Source organism: Trichomonas vaginalis, chromosome VI (assembly GCF_026262505.1).
Source record: "Trichomonas vaginalis G3 chromosome VI, whole genome shotgun sequence".
NCBI lineage: Eukaryota > Parabasalia > Trichomonadida > Trichomonadidae > Trichomonas > Trichomonas vaginalis.
In genome coordinates this window covers 11266645-11286236 of record NC_067208.1, presented here as the reverse complement: position 1 = coordinate 11286236, position 19592 = coordinate 11266645, and the positions used below count along the sequence as shown (strand labels likewise).

The window sequence follows — 19592 nt, the reverse complement described above, 5'->3', positions numbered from 1 at the left end:
AAGAAACCTTAGTCGCCAAAACTCTATGAAAATCATGAGTTTCCTTAAGACAGAAAAAATAAAGTTAGTTTTATTTTTATTTATTTTTTTATTTTGTATGTAAAGACAGATATGTCAACAACAGAGAACACAACAACTGCTATCGTTCATGAAGCTATAAATGAAGAATACGAGTACATACAGTTTAACAAACAACTCCGTCTCATTCGTTCGGTCAAAGACGATATGTACCAGATGCAAAGTATTTTGACAGCATGTTTTGCTCCAGATACCAAACATACAGACGATTGGTTCAAAAACCAAAGCACACAAGAACTTTTGAGCGAAGCACAGCGAGACCGACTTTTTCTGGGTCGCCTAAAACTCATGAAAATCGTAAAAATTTGCCAAATGGTTTGAGAGGATATTATGTACATAGACTTCTTGTAAATGCTGTTGCAATGTGGGCTTCGCCTCGTTATGCTTGGAATATTTACAGACTTCTTGACGAAATTCATAGACAAGAACGTGAAGAGATGGAAAACAAGCTTGAAGCAAAAGATGAAGTCATTGAAGCAAAAGACAAAAGCATTCAGAAAAGAATACCACGTTCGGTACCAAAAGGAAAGGAAAAGAACTATAAGTATATGATTTATACTGAAGAGATGGAAAATGAAGAAGACAGAGATATGGTTATGTTGCATTTAGTCAGAAGAAACAACAAAAGCTTTTACGACCTTGCTAAGATTTACAAATCTGACAGAGAAATTGGTTCTATCGCGAAAACTTACCGATTTCAATGACACCGAATGAAGATGTGAAACAAATAGTTCAAGATACGTTACCTCAAACACACTATGATATGAAAGGTTGTACAATACTTACCTTCAAAGAAGACTTACCGCTACTGAAGGAAAAAATAACAGAGTATTTTGACAACTTCAAACAAGCAGAGTAAATGAACCATTTATTTTTCAAGCTTGACTTTTTACAATTTGAATTTTGTTGCTGAATTCAGTAAAAATATAATTTAGGGTAGAAGGTTAGATCTAACCTGTTTTCTCACCTGTTTTCTACCCTCTTGAATTTTCATGAATTTTATATATATTAATGTTTTCGTTATGCCACTTTGTGCCGTCAGTCAGTCAGTCAGTCAGTTTAGGAAATTTACACCAAAAAATAATGTTTAGGGTAGAAGGTGAGATCTCACCTGTTTTTTCACCTCTTTTTTCACCTCTTGAATTTTCATGAATTTTCCCGAAATAAAAAATAAAGTTAGTTTTATTTTTTTTTATTTTTTTATTTTTTTTTAGAATTTCTGAACAAAAACTATCCAACAGCAGAAGATTTCCTTCTATCTGACGTCAAGAAGAAGTATAAAGAAACTTTCGGTATCGTTAAAACATTCGATGTACTAAAAGAAGAAATAGAAGCTACGAAACTGTTTAGAGTCTCACGAATTCATAACGTTTACCATGTAAAACGCTTATAAAATAACTGGGGTAGAAAAGAGGGTAGAAATGAGGTTAGATCTAACCTTCTACCCTAAACATTATTTTTGCTGAATTCAGCAACAAAATTCTGAGTAAAATAATTTTTAGGGCATGTGTCAAACCGTTGAGTTTTCACAAAATTTAAAAAATAACGTTTACAATGTAAAACGCTTATAAAATAACAGGTGAGAAAACAGGTGAGATCTCACCTTCTACCCTAAACATTATTTTTGCTGAATTCAGCAACAAAATTCTTGATTTCAGGGATTTTTTTGACGAAGTGCAAACCTTCACTTCGTCAAAAAATGGCATATGCTTGCTTCCCTCGGAAAACCGAGAGAAGAGATTCCGTACGAAAACAGTGAAGAACAGCGAGTAAGTAAAAAAACTTAGTCGCCAAAACTCTATGAAAATCGTGAAAAATAACAGAGTATTTTGACAACTTCAAACAAGTAGAGTAGATGAACTCTTTATTTTTCAAGCTTGACTTTTTACAATTTGAACTTTGTTCGCGTAGATATGAATTCTGAAAGAAGTATGAGGGTCTTGTATGACTTTATACTTCTCCCATAGTTCATGTCTGTCAAACTTACCTGCCATGGACTCTTTCATAAGTTCCATGAAATCGTCTTCGGACAATCCGGGGAAAAGTATAATGTCAGTAAGTATTCTTTTAACATCCTTACTTAAACTCTTTGCTGTCTGTACACAAATGACAACTGAGATGTTAAAGTGTCTGAGCTTCTTAAGAATTCGACACATATCTTGTTCTCTATTCTTTAACAAAGGATGAGAGGCGAAATCATCTAAAATAAGAAGACACCTATGAGGGTAAGTCTTCCAATCGTAAGATTGCAATTTCTTCGAAATGTATTCTATCTCTTTCTGTTTGTTTCTGAAGTGTTTCTTCTCTAATATTCTCTGCATTTCCTCATTTGGGTCTTTAAACTTAGAATTTATATACTCATTTATAGCATTATACTTCAAAACTCTTCTTTGGTACTTCTTTATCCAATCTAACAACTCAGAGTCTTTTATACATACTAACTTAGACTTCTTTATAATATCTTTGAACGAATTGACGGTTTGGTCAAATTGACCAGAAGTACTACAAATAACAACTAACTCATAGAATGGGTTCTTCTCATCTAGTTCTTGTTGTTGTGCAGCCATTTTAAGATAAGTGAAAGTCTTACCCGACCCAGGTGGTGCAATTAGACCTGTTATACCATTCTGAGCAAATAAGAACTTGTCATGTATGGGTTTTATCTGAGCATTTTCTAACTTCCTCTTGTTCTTGTCTAAAACATTCTCAAATTTCTTGTCAATGTCAGCAAACTTTTTTTCTAACATATTTTTAGAAAAATTAAAATTTTTATCTTTTAGAAAATGTCTAGCGATTTCGCTATCTATATTCGAGACAAACTTTTTGACAGCAAACATCTGTCGACCATAAAATCTTACATAGTGTAAACAAGAAAGGTGAATTTGTTCTAAAGTTCTGTTTCTGGGAATATGACAAGAACCATAAACATTAAGCAGAGCAGTCTTAAAATTTGTCAATGACAGACTTGTTGACAGAGATGACGCCGATTGGAAAGATGAAGTCCAACAAAAAGTTCTTAGAATGCAAAGAAGACACATGCGCTGTTCTTGAAGATGAAATAGAAAACAGAATAGATGAGCTATTAAAGGACAAAGAACTTTTACATAAATATGGTTCGGAGAAATTTGACATAACTCCACCAGAAAAGAAGAAGAAAGAAAAGAAAGAAAAGAAAGTAGAAGAAGAGAAGAAAGAACCTGAACCAGTTCCAGAGAAAAAGAAATTTGACATGTAAAAATAAAATTTTATTTTTAGAACATTTCTGGGTCAATGTCAATGTTCTTCCTTCTCTTTAGGAGCAAACACTGGCTTAGACTCTAAAATCTTTTTACCCAATTTACCTTGAACTTCTACAACTTTAGACTCATAATATTCATAGTCGTCTGCTTTCTTTGGTTCATAAGGTATAACAAGTTTGTATGCTTTGCCTTCTTTAAGGTTTGAAAACCTTCTGTCAAAACTTTCTTGACTGCTAACAAACCTTCTATGTCTAAGTCTTCAAATTTCGCACCATTTTTAGTCACAATAGCAAACTTAACTGGTTCGATGTTCCAAACTTTGCTGAATGAAGACTTTTCAAAATGGTAGAAGTAAACATTCAAATATGTGAATGGGTCTAGTTCTTCTTTAAGTCCTGACATGTACTTGTTTACTGAGATGAATTTTGCCATCTTTTCTATCGGATAAAAAAATATTTTTTTTAAAATTTACTCATAAAATTTTTCTTTGTATATACACCATTCTGTACGTCTAAAAGACTTTTGACATTTGCCAAGAATGTTCGTTTAGACGCTGTCATATAACCATATTCTTGACAATATTGTTTATACGAATCGTACAATGACCTTTCATCTAAACACTCAAAGTCAGTTTCATCTATGAACAGTTCATATACACTCTTGTTTGCTTCTAACAATGTTTGTCTCTCTTCGGTATGTGGAATTTGTCTTGGATTGAACTTTGAAATATCTAATGTCATAAAAATATGAGAACAAGTGGTTGTAAAAGTCAGATGTCAAAGTTTCTGCTAAGTCGTCAAAATATTCTGTATCTTGCATATGAGCTTCTGACGTTCTGACAACTACATATCTTCTGTCGGAACTTTCTAACTTCATCGGAACAGCATTGTTTGAAACCATAATGAAGTTTGCAACATTTTCACAAACTCTTTGGTCTTTATATTTTCTTTCAACAACTCCAACTTTATCTGTTATAAGACTCTTCAAAGCATCTGAGTTCAAAACTTTTGTTGTATCTATACTTTGAAGTTCGTTACATACTATAAGTTTCATATTCTCTATGAGGAGTTAAACTTGCCACAGATGTTTTCTAAGTTTGTCATATTCGGATTCGAATAACCTTCTAACAGTTTGCACAAAATATCTGTAAGAATGTGTTCTTACCAGTTCCTTGTTTTCCAATTATAATGAGAGCAGTTTCATTTTTAGCACTTGGATGTTGTAAGATGTTTGCAAACCAACATAAGATATACTCATAGACTCTTTCGTTTCCATTGCATATAATTTCTTTGACATGGTCTAACCAAGCTTCTATAATATTTTCTTTCCATTCTACTTGTTCGTATTTATATCCAGTGAAGATAGAATAGAAGTTTGGAGAAGGTGTATAGAACTTTATACCTCGAACTGAAAAATCTTCTAACTTTGACAATAAGATATCCCAAGCATCTAACATCTTCATGCCAACTTGTACGACTTTTATTTTCTTAAGTTTCTGTCTACATTCTTGTTCTGAAACTATTGTTGCTTTAGGTTTTGTTAAAGACTACATCCCATTCTTTCATACATAACATTCTGGGGCAGAGTCGACATAAATGACTAAACGTTTCAAAATTCTCGACTGCTTTGTTATAAGTCTCGAAATGGACACATATTTCTGAATGCTTGGAAGTCATAAAAATCTGAAACATCTATTCTGTACATTTTTATAAAAATAAAAAAAATATTTTTTTTATTCTTGACTTTGTTATTGCATTTGTTGCATTTGTTGTTCTTTGAGCTATTTGTTGTTGAAGTTGTTCTTGTAATACAAATACTTCACCAGTTGCATCTTCCAATTCGAAACTTTTCTGCCGTCATTGACAAATACATAGGACATAAAAGTTTTACAGGAACAAAGTTTGCGTCAACTAATGTCAACGTTTATATACTTGCCAAAAGTGTTTGAGTTCACTAAGGTTGAAATTTGCATTCGAATGAACAATAGGCAACCAGCAGAGAAAGTATTGTTTATACGCATAAGTATTTTTGGTCATAATAGTTTCTGTCGACATTCGAATAACACTTTGAACCTAAGTTTGAAACAATATATAAGATTGGTGTGCTTAATGTCATGGAATAGACATTCCTTGTATGACACCTTTTCCTGTTATAGGAAACTGTTGGTAGTAAAAACCAGAAATAAGTTTTGTATTATAGCTCATATCGTTTATAGTAAACTCAGTCGGACATCCAAACATAATGAAACCTGCTCTAGTTCAGCACATGTTACACCCGTACTTAAAGTATTAAATAAGTCAACAAAACCTGTTGGTGGTATATCTGAGTAAGTATCTTCAAAGAGTATTTTTACCATTCACAACAATAAAGTCTTCTGGTGTCAAAAGAGCAAAACAGGCTTTAGTCGTCATTGTGTTTAAAGTTAGTTTACAATACCGTCCTTGAGGACTTTGTAAGTTGTTGTTAATAGAATTATATGACTCAGGGTTTTTAGTCGTAATAGTATAAACCATTATTCTTCTGCCATTTACTTAGCAAATAAACTTTAATGAAATGTTGTGGTCGTCAAATATTTTTATGACGTCTGGGAAACTATACTTTAAGTTCAACGTTTCACCTCCTTTCATAACGTATATCTTGTCAATGACATTATATGAAACACCACCACAGCAACTAATGTCGGGTTCTATTTCTTTGATGTTTATATCGTCTGCCTCTGTCAAAAGTTTCAATAGTTCTTTCAAAACTTCATGAGGTGCAATGACATATGAGTTCACTTTTACAGGGTTGTGTTCGACCAAGTTTAACATTATACTTAAAGCTTGACAAATCTTCTCCTGAGTTTGAAGTTTGTCTTTCAGTTGTTGGTAGTCGTTTCGAATATCTGCAACAGAACTTAAGTCTCTGCTAACTTCAGGATATGTTGGTTGTTCTTTTACAGGAACAATTGTTATACATCTTCGTCCTCGTATGGTTTCCCCACTTCAACATCTCTGTCTTTGACATTGACAATAACACTTTGACTGTTTGTTTGAGTTGGTGAATTTAACTTCACATCTGCCACGCCATTAAACCTTTTGAAACACTTACGCTTCTATTTTTCGGAAATGACATTTTACTTAGAATAAAAAGATGGACGTATTCGGATATCTTATTGAATTGAAGCAGAACAAAGTTTACACACACAAACAATACAAATACATTGACAGAATAATTCTTTATACAAACAATGGTAAATGTTATAGAATAGCAGTCTTTGCTGAACCTAAATATTTTCATAAAGCAAAGAAAGTTGGTATAACCGAGATGGTGAAAAGTTCTTGACGTTGACAAAATATAAACAACAAAACTTACAGATATTTTCTAAAGGTAAGTTTATCTTACAATATTATGTCAAAAACTGGCGTACTGTCAATATTTGACGGAGAGAAGTCAGTTCAAGAACAACTTACTGACCTGCTGCAAATCTGCTCGATGGAAGCTGTCGTTATGCATCTGAGGAGCTCCAGCAGGTTTCATCGAACGAATCTTCAAAAGAGCATCTTCCGTGAAAAGTGCTATTGGTTTTGTAAACTTCTTTGCTCTCAGTTCATCTGGACCGTCTCTGTCACCAGTATATTGTATTGTACAGTACCAACAGTTGAAATACCACCCATAAAGTCTTCTGAGTCAGCAAATGGAATGCCAAGCCAAAAGTTTGAACAGTCTCCATTTGTATATTGAGTTTTTTGACCTCCTGTATGAGTCCATACTTTCACATATGGCATAATAGAACTTTGCATTTCAGGGTTAATGGTTGTTGTGAAGTTGTTGTTAAAGTTCATAGCATCTAATGTCAAGTTGTATGACCTCATATCCTCAACTGTAGAATATTCTTCTCTTGGATAATATTTGCCATCTATGTTTATATGATATTTAATACCGGGGTTGTAGAAACAAGAATAGTCATTTATAGTTCGTCTGAACAGTACAAACATAGTATCTGCATGTTTCATTGCAGTTGTTAAAGCAATATCTGTTCTTGCACCTGGGTCAGCACTTTGGTTTCCAACTTCACCTGCAAAGTCTTTGACAGATATTTGGTGTATAGGGAACATAAGTGGAACTGCAATATATTTGGCAAGCTAAAGCATTTGAAATATCTGGGTCCAACATATAGACTGCAAGTCTGCTTTCTATTCTCTTGCATTAAACTTTTCGCATGTAAACTTAACTGGGTCCCAAGCAGTTCCAGCAGCATTGAAATAATAGTTTACTTCATTGTTGAAGTTTGAGAAACCAAAGTCTAAGTCAACTTTGTCTATGCAAAAGTCGCGAATGATGTTTTATTTGTTCCCATTACGTCTGTAAGAGTGAATGGGTCTTGTGTTGGTGCAATGACTAAGTTATTTTTGCTTGGAGTAAAGTTCGATAGAAATTTTTTCCTGCCCAGTTTGGCAAGTATCTTAAAAACCTGAAGATGAGGAAAGATGACAAAGGAACTCTAAGTTTCAGTTTTACTTTAGTGGCAGCAGTTTCCATCTGAACCAGAAAGGTTAACATAAACTCCTGGAACGTTAGGGTCAAGTCTTCTTATTTTCTCAATATTTGCATACTGGTCTGTTTGTTCTCTAGCTTGTGGTTGTACTGAGTTTCTCAAAGCGAACCATTCATAGTTTGCCCATGTTACTGTTTGAACTAAGTCAGAGTTAGAATATATCTTATATCCCATGAAAACTTCTGGAGCATATTGGTATCCGACATAGAAAATTCCATTGCAACCTTTCTTGTCAGACAACTTGGCAGAAGGTTTTATTTCAATGTCTTGTTCCACGTATAAGAATGAGTTGTCAATAGAAAATAATATGAAACCTGTCGCAAGCAATATCTACTGTTGTTGAAGAACCTTCTCCAAACTCACCTACGTTTCCATAAGAAACAGCAGTTGTATATTCGTAAGTTCCAGGAACTATTTCTGACCTTCTAATGGCATTGTCGCATTCGTTATACCATTCGGAAACATTTCCGTTCATGGCATCCAAAATGTTGGCGTTATATTCTGAGTGGCGTACATTTCATATGGGTAAAAATATAGAATAGTTGGATTTATATATCATAATAGAACCCACTCGGACCAAGCTTTACTTTCTTCCTGACTGAGTTTTTAACTTTTTTTTCCTTCATTGCCACTACTTTCACTAGATGAAGTTACTTCTTCACTATTTTCACTTTGTTCTACTCTTCTTCTTTGGTGTCGCTTTTGGTAACTTGCCCTCTGCTTCAAGTTGTTGCATCTTTGCCTCATGTTCACCTAGTATGTTGTAAATTTCCCATGTCCTTTTTGCCTTTGGGCTCTGGTCGCCCATCTCAGGTAACCTATATCCTAGAAAGATTTTGTCATAGTTTGTATTTGAGTCTTCGCGTATTGTTTGCATGACTCTTTCCTGAGTTTCCGGTTCAAGCTCTTCAAACAGAGCTTGTCCATATGGAATAAGCTCGTTTCCAAAAAATAGTTTTTGGTAGCCATTCTGGTTTTCTTTCCATGTTACCAATAATATCTTTTGTGAATGGGAAAGCTTTTACCCAATGTTTCAGTCTTGCGTCATTTATTTCTGAGTTGGTTTTTATTTGTCATGGAACATGTTTTTCAATACTAACATTTTCATTTGGTACTGTCCATTTGAGTTTTCTTAAATACATCTCTCGGTTCATTGTCTGCAAAGTAAGTTTTTATGACATTTTTAAACTTTCGTTTGCAAGGTCATGTACAATAGGTTCTCTTCCTTCTATCTCCCTAACTTTCTTTCTAAACTCTTCACCAATATACCATCTCTATGGTTCTGTGTAGTTCTTTGAGATAAATGTTCTAGAACGTCAGGTGTTATATTCCATCAGCTATGTTCATTTCATACTGGTCCAAAATTTCTGCATGTTTCATATCTTTCAATGGCATTAAAGCCGCGCTGAAAATACCAGCTATATCTGGTTCACCATTCACTTCCATTGCGTCTACAACTTCTTGGAATTGTGGTTGTAAGTTTATGAACCACCTATCCGGATTAGCTTTATGACCCATCTCATTGTAGTTCCATAGTCTGCAGAAACAAAGTAGGTTTGTTTCCATATTGGTTAGGTTTGAATGAACTTTAAACAATGTTTCATTTCTATATGTTTTGTTGAAATTTAACCTTTTATTTTCACCGAGTTCAGCCCAAAGATTGAACGTTATATGGTCGTAAGTAAAAAGGATTGTTGTATTTGCGTACATTTTCTTTCAGTACTTCCATTCTATGCTGAATATTTTCATCTGATGTTGGAGTCTTTTGTATGTCGGCGAACATTTTTCGATATTCTTCTACTATGTCGCTGAATTTTTCTTAGACTCTTGGAAGATTCCATATTCTCCGCATACCTCTTGTTGAGGGTCAAGATTTTTCGGCTGTTCCAAATCTTCATCTAGTTCTGTGAAGTTAGTTTCCAAAGGAGGGACTTGTTCGTTTCCTTCAGGCTCTTCTAGCTGTTGTTGCTGAACTATTTCTTCATGTCTGGTTGTATCTGAACTTCTTCCTGTGGAGTTTCTTGTACCTCATCTGCTGGCATTTCATATATTCCGAGACCGTTTTTAACAAGTTCCCTATTTAAGTCATCCGCATTCATAACCCTTTCTTCTTTCGTTCCGTCTCTATTTTTTTACGCGTTTCATGAAGATAGTTGAATTATCATTTATCTCTGACACCAAATATCTCGGAGTAAATTCATTCATGTCATTTGGATGATATGCTATTAAATCATATCCCTTAGCGAGCTTGTATTTTCCAGGTTTGAAATTATATCCCATTTGGTGCTGAACCATAAAGCTAAATAGGTTCGGGTCAGTATTTCCTTCCTTGAACTTTCTAATAGCTTCTTTATATCTGTCACTAAAGTCAAGAGTATCTGGGTAACCATAATTTTCCTTAAGCATTTTTAAGAATTCTTGGTTTCCTTGTTCTCTACTTCTTTTATGTCCTTGCTCTGTTTGTGGTTGTTGTGGTGCAGTGTTTTGAACTGTTGGTTGTGGTGCAGTGTTTTGAACTGTTGGTTGTGGTGCAGTGTTTTGAACTGTTGGTTGTGGTGCAGTGTTTTGAACTGTTGGTTGTTGTGTTGGTTGTTGTGTTGGTTGTTGTGTTGGTTGTTGTGTTGGTTTTGGTGCATGCCTGTGTCTGTGTCCATGTGACGATGTAAATGTTTTAGGTAGTCCTGGTGCAGGTGCTTCTCTTGGAGGGTTTGGTGGTATATAAGTTCCACTAGCTAGTATATAAGTTCCACCAGCTGGTATATAAGTTCCACCAGCTGGCACATATGTTCCACCAGCTGGCACATATGTTCCATCTGCAGCATAATGTCCTACCTGACTTTTCGTTTTTAAGAAAGCATTTACTAGGTCTGTTTTGGTCTGTTGTAACTCTTTTTCTTGACTTTCCACAACAGTTGCTCTAACGGCGTCATAGGCACTTTGAACTGCCTGTCTCGTTGCTGCATCTGTTATTTTCGTCATATTTTGTGCTACTTCTCTTAACTCGTTGTCGAAACCTTCAGACTTCAGTTTCTTTCCAGATGAGAAGTCGTTCACTAGTTTCACCTTACTATGAAGAGCTTCGAAGGCGTTCTTAAAGTCAGCATTCATTAAAGCTTCATTTGAACTGTCTTCATCCGCTTGTATTTTTGTCCTTATTGACCCTATAAGTTGGGCTGCTTTGGCGTTGGCTTGGGCATCTAACCAGTCATTATTAGCTTTTATATATTCTGCACTTTTCATTGCCTTTTGCATGGCTGCGTCGTATTTTTACTTTCTTGTGCTAAGTTTTCATACTGTACGGTTTGGTTTTGCAACTGTAAAAGTTTTTCTGCCTTTACATTTGCTTCAACTTCTTTTTTATACTCATCGCTATCCATATATGTCTTCAGGGCTTTTTGTTTTATTTCTTCATCTTTCAGTACTTTATATTGAGTAGTATGGTTTTTCAAATTTATAACATCTTGTTCCATTTTTGCTACTTCTGCTGCTTTTTCTGACACTTTTTTCGCATATTCCTCTGTACTTAGTTCTTTCAGTTGTTCTTCTTTCTTTTTTTCTCTACGTTTAACTCATTGAGTTTCTTTGTGTGTCTGTCATATTCTAGTTTCTTTTCGTTTTCACTTATTTGTTTCTGTATGTCTATGTTTGACTTTTTGACATCTGTTATTTGATTTTTGAGTGAACTCAAATTCATTTGACTTTGAGGGTTATAAGCTGTTCCGTCTGCAGCTCCACCATAGCCTGCCATTTTCGCTAAAAGTGCCGCTCTTAAACCTCCACTCTGTGCACCTATAACTCGGTTTAAAAGCATAGGGTTGCTTGACATTTGTTGCAACATAGTGGGGTCATTCATCATTTGTTGTTGCAACTTGTTGTGGTGTCAGTTTTACTATTGGATGTTTCAATGCTCCCTTCCTCTTACGTATATTCTTACGTAGCTTACGTGGCATTTTAAGTGAAGTAAAAAACGGTTTTTGACAGATGTTTATATGACACTTTTTGTTCAGCACAAAAAACTACTCGGTCAAAGTGTTGTCAGTTTTGTAAAATAACCGTCCTATCTCATTCTATAAGGGGGAAAGGCTTCTCAAAGTATACTTCCTTGGAACGCCCGTAACTTTTCCTGTAGCGACGATAGACCCTTACTTGTCCGGACAAAGTTATACTAAACATCTTCAGGGCTAGAGGGCACGAAGTGCCTGGAGGCCCCACTACCTTTTTTTTTTTTTTTTTTTTTTGTTTTGTTTTTAGAATCAGTCTGTTCAACCAAAACTTTAACAAGTTTTTAAAATCGATCTCTTTAAAATTATAAATATCAATATCTGATATAGCAATTCTATAAAAATATATAAATGAATTGAGAAATTAACAATTTGTTTGAACATTTTCGAATTTTATTTTAAAAACCTATCATTATTATATTATAAACGCTTTTGATCGAAATTTTGGATTATTTTTATTGAGGATTGAATTTTCAATTTTTGAATGGAACGTTGAATAAACATCGATATCAAGTAATTCGCATAAAATCTTAAGTAATATTTGAAATGCAGGTTAGCGATGTTATCCGATAATACTCGTAATTTGAATTTAACACAATATTGCGGTACCTCTCAAAATTCAATGTTTATCGAATACCGATAAAATTAAAATAATTATATGTTGTTGATACTATTTTAAATTTACAGAAAATCATTTAAATTATCAATTTGAATTATCGGATTGAAAGGAATGGTTTTTATGGAATAATTGATATTAAGGTCCAAAAAAATTAGAATTGATTATAGTTGGATAAAACTGTATTATATTTATCCGCCAAATTTCTTATCAAATCTCGAGTGTTTCTCTTTAAACATGACCTCAAATATGCATGAATATTTGTTTAATCTAACCTGTGTAGAAGCAGTTAATAGAGGAAAGATTTCCATATAGTAAAATGAAATCAATTTGCCTAAATAAAAGCTTATAAAAGACATTTCTAAAGCAATAATATTTACTACATATTGGTGTGAACTAAAACCATAGTAAAATAAATAATTAACTCTTTTAATTCTTAATATCATTTTATACAATATTGATATTTTAGCAATTTGGAAATCCTAATCGATTTTAAATGAAATATAGATAATACTTCATTAATGCTTCTTTATTAATCACTTAATCAGGCAATTTCCTTTTTTGGAAAATTCCTTTTCGGATCACATAAGAATATTAAGTGCATACAGTATGAGTTATTCTTTAAATGATTGTTCAGCAAGCAATTAACACTGCATTTTCAATCATAAGGATTTTTTATTGCTAGAAAGTAACTTGAGTTTCCAAAATCTTGCTGATTGTTTGTCAGTGATAATAAATCAAGCAATCGGACGCTCAAGTCTGGGCAACATTTAACCCATTCTTGGACTACTTCTACGTATATTTGCGAGAATAGAGTTTAAATTTCTTTATTTGTCAGACACAGAAGATGTATACACTATGTTAAAAGCAGAGGTAAATTGATTCTGTAAATTGTTTCATGCGATCAAAAATTCTAAATTTAGAGACAAATCATGAGAGCATAACTATTTTACTGCTAATCTAGTTGCCTAAGCCTCATATCTATAACCCCGGAGTTTAAATTTTGAACATGATTCTTTTGATTTTGGAAATTTATATATGTTTAGTACATGCATAACGTCAAATATTAGTTAGTATACCTAAGTCGTGTACTGAGGCACTGCGCGCCTCCATACACCACTTAGCTGTTTTGACACTTTACAAAACCGTTAACGTATATTTTACAACACAACACAAACACCAACTTAACCTTAAATATTTACAAAGCCGCCAACCACTTCACTTCACTAATGAAAAAATAAACGTTCTCACTAACGTTCTCACTTACAAAAGTATTGCAACTCTTCCCATTGCTGTGCTTCACACAATAGTTCATATTCTTCAGTATCGCTGCTGTCGCTCCAATCGTCAGAGTCAAAGTCACTGTCAAAATAAATGTTAGTAAGTTTTGACAAAGCTAATGAAACACGCTTACCGTTTGTATCGTATGCTTGTATAAACTTTCCATTCTTCATTCCTTCATAAACGCTCAAACTAACTTTACCCTTTCTCCCTCGTATCTGATAGAATGTATTTTCACGAGGAACGAAGAACAAATTCTTGAACTCATGACCGTTGTAGTTTGTTATCTCAATAGTTTTCGTCATTTATATAAAAATAAACTTAAAAATTAATGATATCACCACTCCCACACGTATGAAAACATAGCACAAAAATAAATTTAGGTGAAGTGGTGAGATCTCACCTCTTTTTTCACCCTGTTGAATTCATTGCTTTATAACTCTCTTCCTTTCTCCAACTCTTCTAACTTCTTCTTAAGTTCAGCAATGTTGTCCTCATGAAGTTTAATCTTTCTCAAAATTCCTTCTTTATCTAATGGTTGCTTTATCTTTCTAAACTGAACTCTACCATCCTTCATAGTATGAATGTAAAAACCTTCTGGAATAGTTCCTGATTTAATGTATTCTACCAAAAACTTTTGTTTCATTGCTTCAGTGACTTTAGTCGTCATTTCAATCAAAGGTGAAGCTAGCACAGCGATAATGGATTTCATGACTTTTTAGTATTTCATGCAATCTTAACAGATAGCCTTACAAGTACTTCCAGTGTCCCTAGCTGTCCCTCCTTTTTATATAACTCCATAACATTTATAATCTCGCGAAACTTAACAGGTAGCATAACAGATTAAAATCAGATGAAGTTTTGAACCAAAATTTCTAAACAACGTTGTCAAGGATTTTGAGGAACTAGGGACAGAGTGTGGCAAAGTCCAAGATTTAATTTATCTTCATCTGTTTCATCAGCTATCTCATCTAATATGCCAATATTTTATTCATAACTCGTGGCAAACTCACTAACTTTCGTTATGTTCATCTGCATGCTTCATCTGATAGAAAGTATGACTTTCATTAACTCTGTGAGATAATGAAAACTACTAGGGACAGAGACCATGACAAAGTTTATGACTTTCATTATTTCCAGAACTTAATGAAAACTACTAGGGACAGAGACCATGGCAAAGTTCATGATTTAATTTATTCTCTCACTAACAACAAACACAAACTCCAACACTAACATCAAGTACTAACTTCAGCACAAATGACAAACGCTAACAACAAACACAAACTCCAACACTAACGACAAAAATAAATGTCCTCACTTCTTAACAAAGTAATATGTGCTTCTTACACCACCATAGCTCAAACGTTTCTTTTCAAACATCGATTGAAACTTATTTTGAGCCATTGGCTTTAGTCTCTTTTTCTTCAAATACGCCAAGAAATCTTCTTCACATCTTTTCACTTCATAGCCTTCTTTAAACTCCTCCTTGTTAAGTTCTATGAAATCCTTTATATCATTCTTTGTTGCAATGGCTTCTTCACGAACGACATCGTGAACTATTTCATCATTGCATTCATGTATGACCTCCTCACTGTTCTCATGAACTATTTCAACACTGTTCTCATGAACGACCTCCTTACTGTCTTTCATAAGCGTTTCAAAGTCTCCTTTACTCATTACTTCAATCTCATGCTGTTCACAGTAGTACTTAAACTCACTGTATATGTCTTTGTTGTATGTTATATTGCTTCCCATGTACTCCATGAATTTTTCAAGCACTTCCTCATAATTCACTGTTTCTTTCTTTCCACGACCTTCTAATATCATACTTGCTTCGTAAATATAACTTCTTGCAGAACCGTCTCGCTTTCTACTTCTCTTCACAAATTCTCTCATCTTGCCGCCAAATACATTTGAACTACATGCAAAGAATTCATTCTCCTTCGCAAATTCTTTATATCTTCTGTAGCACTCTGTACAATTCCATCCGGATACAAACTTTTCATAGAACTCCTCGTAAAACATTTGGTAAGGTGTTTTGTTCATTTCGATGAGTTCTTGTTTAGCCCTGGTGAATGGTATCTTCCTTACATCAAATTCACTTAAATCTTTCTTCATGAAGTACGTCAGTAAGTTTGAATAAAACTCTTCATTAAAGCTTTCAATGAGATTTGAGAAATATTCGTAATTTCCTTTGTATCTGCTGCTTACGTCAATGACAACAAATCTTCTGTCGTCTTTGTCAATCTTTACTGAGTTGAAGTTGTTAGATATCATGATGATATTACAAACATTCTCTATCTTTCTTACTGGCTGACACTTCTGATTTAAGTCCAACTGAGTCTCTGTTACTATTGACTTTAGTGCGTCGTGGTTCATGACCTTAGACGTATCGCATGAGCTTAGTTCATTGCATACGATGAGCTTCATGTTCTCAATAGCAGCATTGAATCTACCAACCACATTCTCTATTGCCGTTATATTATTGTTGGCGTACTTGCTAATGAGCTCGCATAGAACATTACTAAGTACATTCTTACCAGTTCCTTGCTTTCCTATTAACAAAAGTACTGTTCCAGTCTTTCCACAAGGATTTTGAACGATGTAGGCGAACCAGTTCAAAACATACTCATAAAGCTCTTCATCCTCATTACATATGACATCGTGAACATGTTTCAAATATCCTTCAATAACGTTCTCATCTACTTCATTCAGTACCTCATACTCATATCCTCTGAAATAGCTGTAAATGTCATCTCTTTCGTCAAAGAATCTCATGCCTGACTTCATAAGATAGTTCTTGTTCTGACCCGCTTCATAAATCATCAGTGCGTTCACATCCTTCTCCTCAATACGTCCTACATAAATACTCTTCATGAGCTTATTGAATTCCTTGCTATCTACTGACACAAGTGTTGTTGTGTCTCGTATTCCATCATAATCTTTCACTAGATATGTCATACGTGCTCCGTCAATAACAACAACACATCTTCTTAAGTCATTTATAACACTAGCTATGTCAATACCGTCTCACTCATGTACTTATTTCTCCTCAAGTCCTTTAGTGTGAAAGTGTCTCTAAGTTCTATTTCAAGCAATTCATTTACACATCCTTTGCAATACTTCTCTATAAAATATTTCTGTCGTTCTTTACTAAGTTTCTTAACAGCTCTGAAGAACCATGTGTTTTGACTCAAACATCCTTCACAACTTCTCTCATTCATTCCTAGTTCTTTCATGTCATTATCTTCAACCTCTATGGTCTCATTGACTAAGGTCAAAGGGTTCTTAGTCATTGCTGGTCTTATCTGAAACAATGTTTGTGCAACAGGTTTAACTAGTTCAGCAACGTCCTTCCTTAATATGAATAGCTGTTTCCACTCATCTTTGCTAACAGTTCTTTCATAACCACTGACAGTAATGATTTCATTTGCTGACCTTAGACACTTATGTTCTATCATTTGTATTGCTTTTGTGTAAGGCTTTCGTGAGCATAGGTTGTATATGTCATTCCTGCAATGTTCATTCATGCCAATAGTACTAAATCCTTTCTTTGCTGTTGAGTGCATAATATCCATTAGTTCCTGTGTTCGTATTGCTGTCTCATAAAATACAACAAGACCTTTGTCATCTATGACGTACTTACCGAAAACATTGCTTATATTCTTTAACCATGAAATAACATCCTCATTCATGCTGTCAAACATGAAGTAAGGTCTTACATACTCTTCACTTATAAGATACTCCACAAAGTACTTGTTAAGCTCTATGTCCTCGTGAGCGATTTCATTAGGTTTGATATTAGTTCCTTTTGTCATTGCTGTCATGTACTTCACTCTCATAGTTCCTTTCAATAGCGTAAAAGTACTTCATTGTTTCATAACTGCTCTAAATTCTGTTCAAAATTCGTACAACATAACTTTTAACATTAGTGAAAGAGCATGAGCGAAACAACAACATCTAACATTACAGAAGGAGCTAGTGAAAATATTGACGAGCTCAGTGAGGAAGAAGATATTGAGGACGTCAATGAGAACGTTAGTGGGGAACAAACTCAATGGGAAACATTGAGAAATCATGAAGATTATGAGATTTGTACGACATATCCTTTTACTATTCGTCGAAAGAAAAACAAACATATTAAGAGTGAATGCTTAAATAATCATGGTTATATTGTGCTTAGTTTAAACAACAAAATGTACTTAAAGCATAGAATTATTGCAGAACAGTGGATTGAAAAATCCAAACAATTTGAAAGAAATAGACCATATAAATCATGATAGAACGGACAACAGAATCTCAAACCTTCGTTGGTGTTCTAAATCTGAAAACAATAGAAATAAAAGCAAGTATGGCGATATAGTTTATGAGTTCGTTGATGAAATATCTGACGAAGCTGTTGAAATAACAGCTTATGGTAAGCATTCGTTTGAGTTCTACTACTATGTTGAGAATGAGGACGCATTCTATTATTATACAGGTCCTAACTATCGAAAACTTCATATAAACTTTACAAAAACAGGTGCTGCTTATGTTTGTATGATAGATACAGAAAACAAGAGAGTAATCTTATGCATAAACAAATTCAAACGCTTGTACGGCTTCATGTAGGACAAACATTATTTTTCAACACTAACGCCAACACGTAGGACAAACATTCATGACTAACATTACTGTATAACATAAATTTTTGTCATGATCATTCATCGTTTATGCTTTATCAATACTTCATCGTAATGAACGTTTATGCTTTGTCATGATCATTCATCGTTTATGCTTTATCAATACTTCATCGTAATGAACGTAAATGACCCAAAAATAATGTTTAGGTGAAGAGGTGAGATCTCACCTCTTTTCTCACCTCATTTCTACCCTCTTGAATTTTCATACGGAATCTCTTCCCTCGGTTTTCCGAGGGAAGCAATCATATGAGGAAATTCTTCTAAAAGTTCTTTTGTCTGTTGGTTTTCAAACCAATGATATGCTTGCTTTGTAGAACGAAGAGTATTATAAGGCATTTTGTGAAGAATATAGCAATCGCCGGAATTCAGACGGTTGCTTTTTATACAAAATTCACGCAGGAAAATTCTTGAGTTTTGGTTGAAAGAATACGGTCAAGCCAAAAGTGGCTCGACCTCAAAACAAACATTTTATGAGCTTACTAAGGCATTTATGAATGAATTCAAATGTATTTGCATACATCCTGACCTCGTTCATTTTGTTGCTGAATTCAGCAAAAATAATGTTTAGGGTAGATGGTTTTAGGTGCTACCATGTTACCATGTGCTACCAGGTTAATTAACTTCTCTGAAAAAATGAGACAACATGACATTTAGACAACACAGCAGGGGAAGGCATTTATGAATTATTTTTGAAGAACTGAAGGTGCTACCATGTTACCATGTGCTACCAGGTTAATTAACTTCTCTGAAAAAATGAGACAACATGACATTTAGACAACACAGCAGGGGAAGGCAGTTATGAATTATTTTTGAAGAACTGAAGGTGTCACTACGTCACCATGTGCTACCAGGTTAATTAACTTCTCTGAAAAAATGAGACAACATGACATTTAGACAACACAGCAGGGGAAGGTATTTATGAATTATTTTTGAAGAACTGAAGGTGCTACCATGTTACCATGTGCTACCAGGTTAATTAACTTCTCTGAAAAAATGAGACAACATGACATTTAGACAACAACACAGGAAATAAATGTTTACGTAAATGATTTGTCATGATCATTCATCGTTTATGCTTTGTCATGATTTCTTCATCGTAATGAGCGTAAATGATCCAAAAATAATGTTTATGTTAGAATGTTAGATCTCACCTCTTTT

The 19592-nt window shown here is 34.2% G+C and overlaps 5 protein-coding genes and 5 pseudogenes across 10 annotated transcripts, besides 1 other annotated feature; 3 read left to right on the top strand and 7 right to left on the bottom strand.

Annotated features, from left to right (window-relative positions):
• Window positions 1-19592: part of a mobile genetic element that runs on past both edges of the window.
• On the top strand, window positions 226-937 carry TVAGG3_0845720 (annotated as a pseudogene). Its single transcript has one exon. A coding segment is annotated over exon 1 (712 nt).
• On the bottom strand, window positions 1950-2399 carry TVAGG3_0845710 (protein of unknown function, DUF4106 family; the record flags this gene model as incomplete). The annotated part of the gene is made up of 1 exon (XM_051249047.1): window positions 1950-2399. The coding sequence occupies one exon, from the start codon at window positions 2397-2399 to the stop codon at window positions 1950-1952; it is 450 nt and encodes a 149-aa protein (XP_051084522.1).
• On the top strand, window positions 3167-3313 carry TVAGG3_0845700 (uncharacterized protein; the record flags this gene model as incomplete). The annotated part of the gene is made up of 1 exon (XM_051249046.1): window positions 3167-3313. A coding segment is annotated over one exon (147 nt), but the record flags the coding sequence as incomplete, so codon positions are not given.
• Window positions 3874-4886, bottom strand: TVAGG3_0845690 (annotated as a pseudogene). Its single transcript has one exon. A coding segment is annotated over exon 1 (1013 nt).
• TVAGG3_0845680 lies at window positions 9858-10962 on the bottom strand (annotated as a pseudogene). The gene has a single exon. A coding segment is annotated over exon 1 (1105 nt).
• Window positions 13731-14057, bottom strand: TVAGG3_0845670 (uncharacterized protein; the record flags this gene model as incomplete). The annotated part of the gene is made up of 1 exon (XM_001327626.1): window positions 13731-14057. The coding sequence occupies one exon, from the start codon at window positions 14055-14057 to the stop codon at window positions 13731-13733; it is 327 nt and encodes a 108-aa protein (XP_001327661.1).
• TVAGG3_0845660 (uncharacterized protein) lies at window positions 14186-14464 on the bottom strand (the record flags this gene model as incomplete). The annotated part of the gene is made up of 1 exon (XM_001327627.1): window positions 14186-14464. The coding sequence occupies one exon, from the start codon at window positions 14462-14464 to the stop codon at window positions 14186-14188; it is 279 nt and encodes a 92-aa protein (XP_001327662.1).
• TVAGG3_0845650 (uncharacterized protein) lies at window positions 15067-15579 on the bottom strand (the record flags this gene model as incomplete). Its single annotated transcript, XM_051249045.1, has 1 exon — window positions 15067-15579. The coding sequence occupies one exon, from the start codon at window positions 15577-15579 to the stop codon at window positions 15067-15069; it is 513 nt and encodes a 170-aa protein (XP_051084520.1).
• On the bottom strand, window positions 16171-17048 carry TVAGG3_0845640 (annotated as a pseudogene). The gene has a single exon. A coding segment is annotated over exon 1 (878 nt).
• On the top strand, window positions 17694-18363 carry TVAGG3_0845630 (annotated as a pseudogene). The gene has a single exon. A coding segment is annotated over exon 1 (670 nt).